Source organism: Periophthalmus magnuspinnatus, chromosome 22 (genome assembly GCF_009829125.3).
Source record: "Periophthalmus magnuspinnatus isolate fPerMag1 chromosome 22, fPerMag1.2.pri, whole genome shotgun sequence".
NCBI classification, from domain to species: Eukaryota; Metazoa; Chordata; class Actinopteri; order Gobiiformes; family Gobiidae; genus Periophthalmus; species Periophthalmus magnuspinnatus.
Window position 1 is genome coordinate 11,199,229 of NC_047147.1, and position 12,175 is coordinate 11,211,403.

Consider the following 12,175-nt stretch of genomic DNA (forward strand, 5'->3'; position numbering starts at 1 on the left):
TCAAATTGTGTCACTGGAGCTAGTCAGGCAGTTAGTGGTATTAGATGTTTATTAAATAGCACTATTAAAGGCATTGTACCTGATTTTTACTTGCTTCAACATACAAAAAGCACAACTTGTTTATTTGAATTAGTTTGCAGTGTTTCAAAGTTATTCCTCATTTACCTCATGCATTCCCACCATACAAATTATTCACCATTTTATAAGCGCTTTTCATAACTTTCAGAGGCCAGATCGGAGTTTGCAGCAATGCTAATAACATCTTGCATGTTATTCTTCCTGGTTCTCGGATGATAAAAGACTTTATAATGAGAATGACACAGCCCGCAGTGGCCTAATTTTTGCCTTAAGAACAAAAGCAAGAGCAGAAATGCCTTGAATTAAGAGCAAAAACAAATTTCACTCAACTACACAGCAACTCCATTCAATCATGCTTTGAATAGATTCTGGAGGTTAAAGTTACATTGTTATGGTGTTACTGAACAAGTCTGAGCTGTACGTGGTAACTACCTTGTCAAGCTTCTGAAAAGTAATTGTTTTTATGCTCCATTAATTGCATCTGTCTAATAAAACTGCCAGCTCTTTCAACAAAGTATCATTTCTACCGTAATTACTAACAGTACACTTTTCTTATTATTCTGCTGACCTGATTGTTCAGTTTCTTTGTAAAAATAATTAGCTTTTAAATTAATAATTAATTATAAAGAAATTCACAGTTGATATAAATGTTAATAAACTATAAATGTGAACCATAAACTGTGAAGAAACCCAAATGAAACTTAATTTCATTTATTCCCTTCAAGGATATGCTTTAATTTTGTTGAAATGTTTAAGGAAGAGCAGCAACAGAAACACAACTTTTTAAGCACTGTTTAAATCTAACAACTTGGTCATTCTTTTAGCGATCTGTATATCATTGTGTTTAGATATATTAAGGTTAAGATATACATGGGTCAAATGTCCTCTACATTTGACCCATCCTTCAATGCCTGTACACTCAACTTAGTGTTAAACTTGTGTGTTGTCAATAGTACACCGCAAGCTTCTTTTATAATTGTTATTTTAATGTCAACTGTGATCACCAGTTACAAATCAGCTTCTGTGTTCTATATTTGGTCATTCAAACTTGACCATGTTTTTTTTTTTTTTCTATTGTCTGTAAATCCTGTTTGTGAGCTATGCTTGTTGTCACTGTATACATTTCTTCTATAACACATCAAACTGAATTGAAAGATCTTGTCTTTTTCACAGTCACAGCTCAGACATAGATGCAGTAATAACAGTGATTTCCTGACTCTTAACTTGGTTCATATGGACACAGAAATGGCACCGATGGCTCTTTATTTTCCACTTAGGCCTTTGGAAAATTGAAATGGCAACGTTCCAGTCATAAACCTGTGCGCTGCAGCTTGGCTGTTTCTATTCATTATAGAGACTACATTTTAAAAACAAGTCCGGGGAGAAATTTGATGATTTTATGACAAAATGGCGGCTGGGGTAAGACAAATTTATTGCTCTTGTGTCACAAACATTACCAAGTGATGCTTTATACAGCCAGCCGACACCACTTAACTCACATCTCAATCTATGTTTCTATGTGATGGACAGGCTAACAGAGCAGAACCAAACCCCTAAGCCTTAAGTTTGCCTAGAGGCCGGAGATGAACTCCCTACTGCCCCCATTAGTGTCTAACATCAGATAAAACAGATCATTTCTCTGCAGTGTTAAAAATGACCCAAACATTGAAGAAGACCGCAAGATACCAAGATAAGGCATTCTCGGTAGAAAGATTGGATCAAGCTGAATTAATTGCACTGAGCAGTTTTCTCCTTTTTCCAGCAGATTGGGGTAGCTGTGTTGTCATGGTGATTGTCGTGTATGCTGTTTATTGTTCGTTATATAAATACTGATTAAAATGTTTTTGGTCCAGGGCAAGCTACTACAGGAAAGGGGGCCGCGCCATGCTGCCAGTCAAATGGATGCCTCCGGAAGCCTTCATGGAGGGCATCTTCACATCCAAAACAGACACATGGTGAGTGTTTTCGCAAAGAACTGCCTAATGTATTTCCTACGCTTTACATCTTAGTAAAGTGATAGTAGAAAAAGCTTATATATTACATAAGAGGTATTACTGCATGAGTTTTCCTACAATCTTTATGCTAAAATATTTTACTAATGGAGTCTGCATTGTTTCAAATGGGTTCATGTTTATTATTTATGTGTTCTCAAAGATTTTTAATAGGTCTATTAGATGCCCTCTCATAACTCATGTATTTGTATTTATTTATTTCAGGATACATATTAACGAACATTTCTGTAAATATGTCCGATTTAGTGAAAAAGGTTCCATAGTCCCATGACTACTAATAAATTAAAAACAGACTCTATCAGCATGTGTGTTTTTATTTTCATTATTATTGCATCACAATAAAATATATGATCTGAAAACCTCCGATTTTACCATATAAGGGTAGTTATGAGTATAAATAATTAGCCAAATGGTCTAATTAGCTTTTCCCAACCCTGCTAACTGAATGATGGGTCAGTTTTTTTTACAGTGAATCTTAGCCTTAGTAACTTATTCAATATTCAGTGTAATACTTTACTGTTTTATATATCTAGTCACGAGATTTTCATTTCTTGATTTGCCATTGTTGTCGGAAGAGGACAACCAACTTTTGCATCCACAAACGTGTTTTCCAAACCTGCTAAGTCTGCACCCTGCCTCCCAGTGTCCTTCACTACCTTTGCTCCTGGCCCATATGTTTTTTTTAATTCCTTGTCTTGTCACTATCTCATTTCTCGTCCACTTTAACAGCCCGAATCGCCGATGATGCTTGTAATTTATGGCTTCATTCTCCTTGGTGGCTCGCTCCCTGTGTAACTAATCTCTGCTCTAATGACGCCTCTGTCTCAGGTCGTTCGGAGTGCTGCTGTGGGAGATCTTCTCATTGGGCTACATGCCATACCCCAGCCGCAGTAACCAGGAAGTACTGGAGTTTGTAACCAATGGAGGGAGGATGGATCCACCCAAAAATTGCCCCGGGCCAGTGTAAGTATAATGACACTAACACATACACTACAACCCTGACACCTGGACTCAGAACTTGGGTTGGAATCAGGTTTGTAACTCAGACTTGGACACCATAAAGGCTGACGTGAAATGGAATATAACTTGGACTCTTTCAGCCGAATGACCATTGTAGCTGTCTGTGAGGAAAGATAACTGGGGAAAATAGTATGTTGTGTCTCAAAAATATTTGTTTTAGGTCCAACAGTAAGATTAAATTGTGAACTGTCGTAGGACCAAAGACAAGCTGCGATTCAGATTAACTGTGTCTAATATTTAGTACTTTGTAAACAACTCCAGGAGCACTACATTTGAGTGAAGGCTGAAATATGACCTGCAAAACTAATAGCAGAATCCCATGCATTTCAGAACTTGTTTGTAGAGTACAAGATTTTTTCTATAAAAAGACAGAATATTTTCTTCTTTATCAAGGACATTTTATTATCTAAATAATAATAGCAGCAGCCTTCACGATTTGCTAATTACATCAGCTCACACTTCAATTTTTTACACATTGTGTAGCCCTACCTTAATTCATTCTGAAATAGATTTATTTTTCAAACAGCACAGTGACTTGACTCTGACTTCTTGAACCAGTTTTCTGTGACTTTTGCTCAAATGCAACATAATACAATACAATACTTTAGAAAAACACTGACTGAAAACTATGGTCTTGTCTGCAACCCACAGAATAGACAGACAGAATGAGCGCTTTAATGAATGAATTGTATGGGCTGCACATGACCACAAGAATGCGCCTATAGTCCCAGGAGTTCTAATTACTCTGCTCTACATAAATAAGAGAGAGCCCTGCATGCAGCAAGCAGCACACAGATCCGTACATGAAAGCCACCACTGATTAGCCGATATCGACTCATAAAAGACTTGTGACCTAGAAGGCGTCAGGAAAATTTAACGCCAGATTGCTCCCTGTGCCTCCAATATGGCTGGCTTGCTAACATGATCTTTCAGGTTTAACTCACATCATGGAAGATGTCACAGGAGGCACAAAACCGTTTCAAAACCAGTCCTTTTTAAAATTCACTTTGGCAGATAACATGTCTTGTCAGCTAAACTGTGTAATATTTATGGTAGGAGATCGCTTTTTTTTTAAACAAAATTTGCTCAGTCAATTTGTTCAAGCTCACCTCTCTGTGATTGCACGGCTTTTCTGTTCACACCTGTTGGCCACAGCTCTGCAGATGGCAACCAGCTGAGATTTCTCCCCTTGAAAACCTGAATGCATTAGCCAATAAAATCAACAACCCAGCGTGTGCCTTTAATTTGAAGTTTAAAAAGTCGCCAGTCACAACCAGGCTCGAAGATTACCCACAGCAACAAGAAGTCCGCAATTAAAAGCATCTTCAGCATTTTACTTCACCGACAGTGGCTGGTGCCGTCTTAACAGCCCATTGAACACAATCAGTCAAACTAGAGGGAGGCTGCTGCTCTGTAATTCTGCCTCAAGCAATCAAAACAATATTAAGAATATTTTGGTGTTGGAGGCAATCCAACTGGCAACGTTCAATTAGCAGGGATATGTTACTGGTGAACTTGACATTTGCATTTGTTTATTTTTTGCGAGCAATGGAAACACAATGAAAAATATTGCTTCCTCTCCTGGCTTGTGCATATCTAGGTATCGTATAATGACCCAGAGTTGGCAGCACCAGCCTGAGGACAGACCTAACTTCTCCACCATCTTGGAGAGAATCGACTACTGCTTACAGGTAATTCAGCACAGATCAATTGGGACTCTTTTCCACCAAATTGCTGCCCCAATTTAAACCACATCACTCCTCTCTTTTCACCATTCTTGGAACCCTGGTGCCACCTAGTGAAACAGTTTATATCTGTCATTTCATGTGTGCACATCTGAACATAGCATGCACCTGGCATATATTCATCATGAGCACTGTTGAATATTGTGTTGTAGGACCCAGATGTGGTGACGACTCCTTTGCCTATTGAGTATGGCCCTGTCCCAGAGGAGGAAGAGCGAGCTGCGCACCAGGAGGACCAGACGAGTCCCACTGTGGTGGTGAAAGCCCAGGTGCCTGATGGGGAGGCTCCTCTGCCCCCGGCCTACCCCACTGAGGACACACGCAGAGCAGCAGAGAGCAGCGAGGCCAAAGCACAGCCACAGCCCTGTCTCCTGCCTCACACACAGACCACCGTCACCATGACAACTGCGGTCACCTCCACGGCAATGTCCGCACTCACTTCCAAGGGCCCCCAGGTGTGCACACAGGCCCCTGCGGAGGGGGGTCACGTGAACCCTGCCTTTACCCAGGGCCACAGTGTGGAGAGAGAGCACAGCACAGGCAAGAACACCACCCTCTGGAACCCCACCTATGGCTCCTGGTTCCTGCAGCAGCAACAGAGGAAGCAGCAGCAGCAGCAGAGGCAGGCAGCCGTGGGGGCCGTGGGGGGCGTGGGGGGTGCGGGGGGTGCGGGGGGCAGGGTGCCTGGAGAGGGCCAGGAGCATGTGGGCCGAACTGTGGCCGAAGTGGCCGGAGCACTCGGTCTGCAGCACCAGCACAAGATCCAGCAGCAGCTGCAGATGCTGCACCAGCAGCAGGGCATGTGCAGACCCCTGCTGCCACCCCCTCCTCCCCCCTCTACCCAGTCACCCCTCCTGCTGGACTCCAGCACACTGCCCCCCGTGCCCCTCTATAGACTCAGGCGCTTCCCCTGTGGGAACATCGGCTATGGGTACCAGGAGCAGGGGCTGCCTATGGACCCCAGCGCAGCACAGACCTCTACGGCCCACCCGCGAGGGCCCATCCCCACCTCCCTGAGCAGGCCGGGGGTGTCCGAGGACAGCCGCCCCCTGCTGGTCACTATGGGCACAGTGCAGGACCCCCGGCTGCCCCGTATGGAGGGCCACAATGCCACAGTGCTTTAGCCCCACAGGCTGCTGTTTGTCTCAGACTCTGGGTCAGGACGGACTGGCGTCATCACTTTTCCATGAAACTGTGGAGGCATGTCCACCCACCGAAAGCACACCAGAGGACTACAGCTACAGCAGGACACGGACAGGAGAGTCTAGTTTTAAAAGAGTACATGTATTTTTTCATTGCTGGATGTATGGACTGATGGAAATGGGCTGTGTGTGTTGAAAAAGGACAGATCTTTTCAGTGGACTAAAGTGGAAACAAATCTTTATATTGTTGATTTAAACCTCCGATCACAAACTTTCGTGATATCTTTTGCAGCTGTGTGAGCCAGCTACACCACGCCATTTTGGAAAGAAACCAAGTGGTGAAGACATCTATCAGACTATTTTTCCAAAACACAATTACCAGAGACTTTATACCTAAAATACTGAAGAGGTGTTTGTTGTTGTTTGCTTGCCTGCTTGTTTATTTATTTGTTGGTTTATTTATTAGTTGAAAGTGGCTCTATAAATTATTGATAAAAAAATGGCTTTTAAAATCCCATTTCATTTAACATATTTTCAATTACAGTTAGTTTTTATTATTTCTATGAATTTAGTTACACTGATTTTCACTTGGAGTTGTGTACATGGCTCAGTACTGTGCAGACGTGTGGATTAGAGGAGAGGACAGAGCACAACTGACATATGCCGAGATCACATTTTGTACTGATGTTTAGCTCCTGCTTTTACAAACTTACAGTAAAAAAAAAAAAAATCTGCGCTTCGAGAGACCACAGTTGGCTCTGTCCCTCTCTTTTCCCATTCCCAGACCACAGAAACACAGTGGATATTGCTGAATCAATCTTAACCTTCAAATTGCTATCTCCAAGTGCTCTATGTTCAGAATTTGCATATTTTATCTTTTCTATTACGGTGTGAGAGTTGTTGAATACAGATGAGTGTGGCTACAGAGTTTGAATATCAACGTTTTTGGGCTGTACATGTGAATGAGTGTGCGATCTTTATCAGTAACCTGCTCTCACACGCTGTTAACACTTGTCCTCGCTAAAGTCTGCCTCTTTTATTTTTACAGACAGCTAAAATAGACAAAATCAAGCAAAACCAAGGGTGAAATGGTTGTATTTGGCAAACCTGTCCCTGGGTCGCGTGGCAAAGCGGTGATAAGTTGTCATGTTTGTTGGCACATTACAATTGCCTGTCATGCAGCGCTCCAGCAGAATGAATGATGACTAATGCATTTCTGTAGGTCAATATTGGCTAATGAAAAGAGTTGCTATGTCTGTGTTTGTTCCCTTCACAACTCATTGACATATTGTCGCATTGCACCTGTAAATGTTGTAATTATAAAGTATTGTATTATGGCTCTGGTAAAAGCTGTAAATTGCCCTTCAGAAGACATTCGCCAAAATTAATAAATTACTATATAATAATTGTTTTTTTCCTTCTGTTCACAAAACGGAAACAGGGCCAATTTAATCAGATGATGGAATGAAGTTGGTGATTACATGTTTTAAATACACAAATACACATATAATTATCATTTAGAGTTGATTTGTTCCAGCTTGTTTCTTGTTTTTATTTTAGGTTTTGTTTCTATTTTTCCGTCACTCAGCCGTTAGTGGTGGTTAAGTTGTTGTTCAGAGAGTAATCTTTATAAATGAGCCGCTTAATTGACAGCAGGAGTTAATTAAAACATGCCAGCCCAAGTGCAGCACCAAAAACAGTTCAGCGGGTGCAGGAAATTAAAGCTATTTTAACTCTAAATCAACTGAGAACGTGTTTTCTTCTGCTAATTTATTTGATTCAAAAGAGAGGAAATTCTTTAAAATACTGAATACAATTTTAAAGGTGCTTTTTACAGTGAAATGAAGAGTTCTAACTCAAATGAAAGGCAAAGCTACCCTGATTTACTCGTCATTTTTAGTTAATTTCACTTTTCAGGTGTATTTTTTTACACACAAAATGATGATAGGAATCATATTTACTAGGGTATAAGAGCTATAAAAAGAAATACAAAACAATTTAACAGCCATAATTAATCATGAACAAAGTAACAAATAATTAATAATGAACAAACTCTATCAGGTTTTGCTTAATTAACACCCTAACATCCAACTCTAACCCCTAAATTATACCGTTAATAAGCCTGAACTCTTAACAAACTGTTGACTCTTTGTGCTTTATTATGGCGAATTAAGGTTTAGTTATTTTAAAGTGGCACCAAAAAAATATCTTGTTGTATGTGCGCAGTCGAATGGAGCAGGAAACAGGAAGCTTTAGGCGGAGTGGAGGGGCGTCTCCAGCTGCTCGTGAGAGGCAGTGAGAGGCGCTGATAAAGATGCCAGACTGGTCCTCTCTGACATTCTGTCTGCTTTGGACCTGCAGCACCAGCACAGACTGTCAGCCCGTGTCAAAGTCCTTAAAGTAACAAACAAAATATACCTGACCTGCATAACAATGTTACACTCAGCACAACGCACAGATGACTCAAGAATGGAGAAGCACTGTGTGGTAATTAAGCAATATCCTGAGCTTATTTTAGGTATTTGAAAATCTAAATAAGTATTTGGAGTATGAGCCCAACAAAATGTCCACACATGTGATTTTAACAAGAGAATGGCCGATACAGTCTTTTTCATGATCAATGTTGATTGTTTAGAATCCAGAGTAATTGACAGCTGAAGAGCTCTGCCGATATTTTTCTGCCAAAAGGGCCGATTTTGATATTTTTTTGTCATTTAAATTTACTAAAAACTCACCCACCCAGATTTTGTGCTGTTATTGCTTAAGTGTTCAAATAAAGTGTATTCTTTGGGCACCAAACAAAAATATGGGCCTATGTTGGAGATGTGAGGCTGATAGCTGCTGTGTTAAAAAGGTTAAAAAAGATTGGTCCAATTTAACAGCCAACTAATATATCTGTCCATCTCTAATTTTGACTCTACAGCAACTTCATTTAGCAGAATTTTACTTTTTGTTCTGAGCTGTGCAGATCATTGGATTCAAAAATAAAACCAGAGCGATGGCTTTTTGCACTAAATGTGAGACTGGAGCATAAATTGGCGTAGCATTTGGAAAAAGTTGACATTTTCTGACATTATTACATATGTATTGTATTTTTATTTGTTGGTCTGCTCCTTGATATGATATGAAACCACATCACTCGCGACCCGAAATAACCTTGTTTTTGACACAACTTTATAATGATGTTTCTGCCTCCAACAGTTTTTTCTTCAGTTTGAATTTAAACATTTTGCATGAAGTCTGAGGCGAGGCACAGCAGGGGCAGTGGACACATTGTTATCTTAGTTCAAGGTGAGACACTGTAGTTGTGTGGGAATTAGAGGTAAAATCTATCTGTACTGTTGTATTACGCAGGATAATGGACTGAGCTGGTCATTATTGCCTATAAACCCAGGATGTGTACAGAGACCCCAGCAGGATTATCCCAGAGCTGTCCACAAATTCAGCTGCTAATGCATGGTCTCTTGTACAGTGCATTTCTTAGTGCTGAAAAAACAGAAGGCAGCTAACTTCCTGTGCCTGAAAAAGATCATTGGTCTCTCACTGGGGATGAGCTCGGCATTGACTACAAAGTGCTGATTCTGCATCTGAGCACTTAACACGCTGCGGTGCATCTGAGCTCTGATGCAGCTTCTGTATTCATCTTCAACACCAGCACTGCCAGACAAACCACGAAATAGCGGTGAAGGTAATGCATACTGCGGAACATTCCAGGCAGAGCGATAGCATCTCCATGGAGACAAGCAGGTTAGCAGACAGTAGGCGGTCTGCTTAGTGACTAGAAATGTGATGGGCAAAATTGTTCAAATACTAACTGTTCAAATACTATGTAGTAACTGGCATTGCGTGACAAAATTACGCTCAATAGTGGTGAAGGTAATGCATACTGCGGAACATTCCAGGCAGAGCTACAGATACTACTAGTACTTTCTACTCCACTACATTTTTAACTGGACTGAAAAGTGAAAAGTACTTTTCATATGATTTGAGGAGTTGTTTTTGCCATGTTCGTGTAACATCCTGACTAAAGTTTTCGGGTTCAAGTTTTGTATTGCTACTGTTGACCAAAATATGTATAATTTTTTCATCAATATCAAATACTTTTTACTGTTAAAGTACATTTTAATACTTTTAATTAAACAGATTTTTTCATCTGATACTTTTACTTAAGCAACTTTTTGCTTCTGTATCTGTACTTTTACCTACCAGTGGGTAATGCATACTGCGGAACATTCCAGGCAGAGCAATAACATCTCCAAGGAGACGAGCAGGATAGGGACCGTTGACAGTCTGCTAAGTGACTAGAAATATATTGGGCAAAACTGTTTGAATACTAACAGTTCAAATACTATGTAGTAACTGGCATTTCGAGACAAACCACAGAATTACACTCAAGCAGGGACGATAGTGATGAAGGTAATGCATACTGCGGAACATCCTCTGTAGAGCAATAACATCTCCATGGAGACAAGCAAGTTGTGGACATAAGTATGATGGGCAAAACGTTCAGATTTTGAGGAATGTGAAAGAACAAATTACAACAGATTTTTTAATAAATAAGCTCCATGTTTTTGTCTTTAAACTGCCAACTTTTATCGTTTGACTCTTGTATTTCTATGACAAAAATAAGGTGAATTGTCCTTGTTGAGTTTTTACACAAGCTTGTATTTATTCAGCAGCATGTCCTCCTCAGTGTGATTTGAATGTGTTGTCCAGGCTGGCATTAGGGAACAATCCCACTCTTGCAACAGGCTTTTCTTAAGCTCCGGCAGCGACGAGCCCCAGTGGAATCAAATGGTAAGTGAGCAAACATGTAACGGCTCTCAAAATGTCATTCGCCTTCCCTCCCAGAAGAAAACTCCCTGTATTTTATGAACAGTCAAAGTCGAGTAAACAATGGCTACTGCAACAGACGAAAAACTAAAAAAAAGTCAAGTCTGTGAAATAAAAGAATTCTTTATTCAATTTATTACATATTTGAACCAAACAAATTCATATTACACAAACAAAAATGGCGTCAAAAGACCAGCAGACATTTTCATGACTCATTCCACAATTAAAACTAAATGAATGATTGATTTTTAGACTTTTTTCAGAGATATAATTTATCACAGTGGCTGATTTTCATAGAGCGTTTTAATGTGCCGCCTTTTTTAAAACCACTTTTTAAAATGCTAAGATCTTGGAAATCTCTCTGCCTTGTGCTCTTCCTTTCTCGCTCCCTGGGGACTTGCCAGACACATCAATGACAGGAGTCTATTGGTGATGCTGCTGTGGGCCATGCACCCTAATTGGAGGCTACATGAGGGTTTTACTGAATAGCAGGTCTGTTTTTCCACACTCACAATCAATCTTTTGTACAACTTGCCTGCTCTAATCAGATAGCGCAGTCTCTTTGGAACTTGTAGATAATTGCATATTTCCTCTGTCAGGATGCTTTAATTGAACACTGAATACAATTAGGCCATGTCTAATGTTTGGAAATGTAGCAATGATATGATTATAAAAAGTGGTTTGGTGTGACAGTGAGTGGTTTGAATGGCACAATGCACTTCTCACACCATCAATATGAAGATTACTGTTCAGAATTATATTAATGACTTTTAATTCTTACACTATGAAAAATAGTGCAAACAGTTGACTCGTGCAGTTCAGTGAAATAATGTACAAAGAACAATGATGAGTGTTGCAGTTTAAGATAGTGTTATAGAAGCTCTGTGTTAGCTGGTGCAGATTCATTGGCATTCAAATGGAAAACAAGGCCTACATTAAACATACACTGCCTGGCCAAAAAAAAATAAAGTCACACACTCTAATATTTAGTTGGACCGCCTTTAGCTTTGATTACGGCACGCATTCGCTGTGGCATTGGTTCGATTTTGCTTCTGCAATGTCACAAGATTTATTTCCATCCAGTGTTGCATTAATTTTTCACCAAGATGTTGCATTGATGATGGTCGAGTCTGACCGCTGCACAAAGTCTTCTCCAGCACATCCCAAAGATTCTCAATGGGGTTAAGGTCTGGACTCTGTGGTGGACAATCCATGTGTGAAAATGACGTCTCATGCTCCCTGAACCACTCTGTCACAATTTGAGCCCAATGAATCCTGGCATTGTCATCTTAGAATATGCCCATGCCATCAGGGAAGAAAAAATCCATTGATGGAATAACCTGAA

At 40.3% G+C, this 12,175-nt stretch overlaps 1 protein-coding gene across 1 annotated transcript in view; it reads left to right on the forward strand.

Moving 5' to 3' along the window:
• The window catches only part of alk (ALK receptor tyrosine kinase), a 186,779-nt gene extending 180,800 nt beyond the window's left edge, over positions 1-5,979 (forward strand). Inside the window, exons 24-27 of the mRNA XM_033988718.2 lie at positions 1,932-2,033; positions 2,919-3,053; positions 4,711-4,801; positions 5,008-5,979. Of these exons, the coding sequence (XP_033844609.1) occupies positions 1,932-2,033; positions 2,919-3,053; positions 4,711-4,801; positions 5,008-5,979 (1,300 nt within the window). The remainder of the gene's footprint in view (positions 1-1,931; positions 2,034-2,918; positions 3,054-4,710; positions 4,802-5,007) is intronic.
• The last annotated feature ends 6,196 nt before the right edge of the window (positions 5,980-12,175 follow it).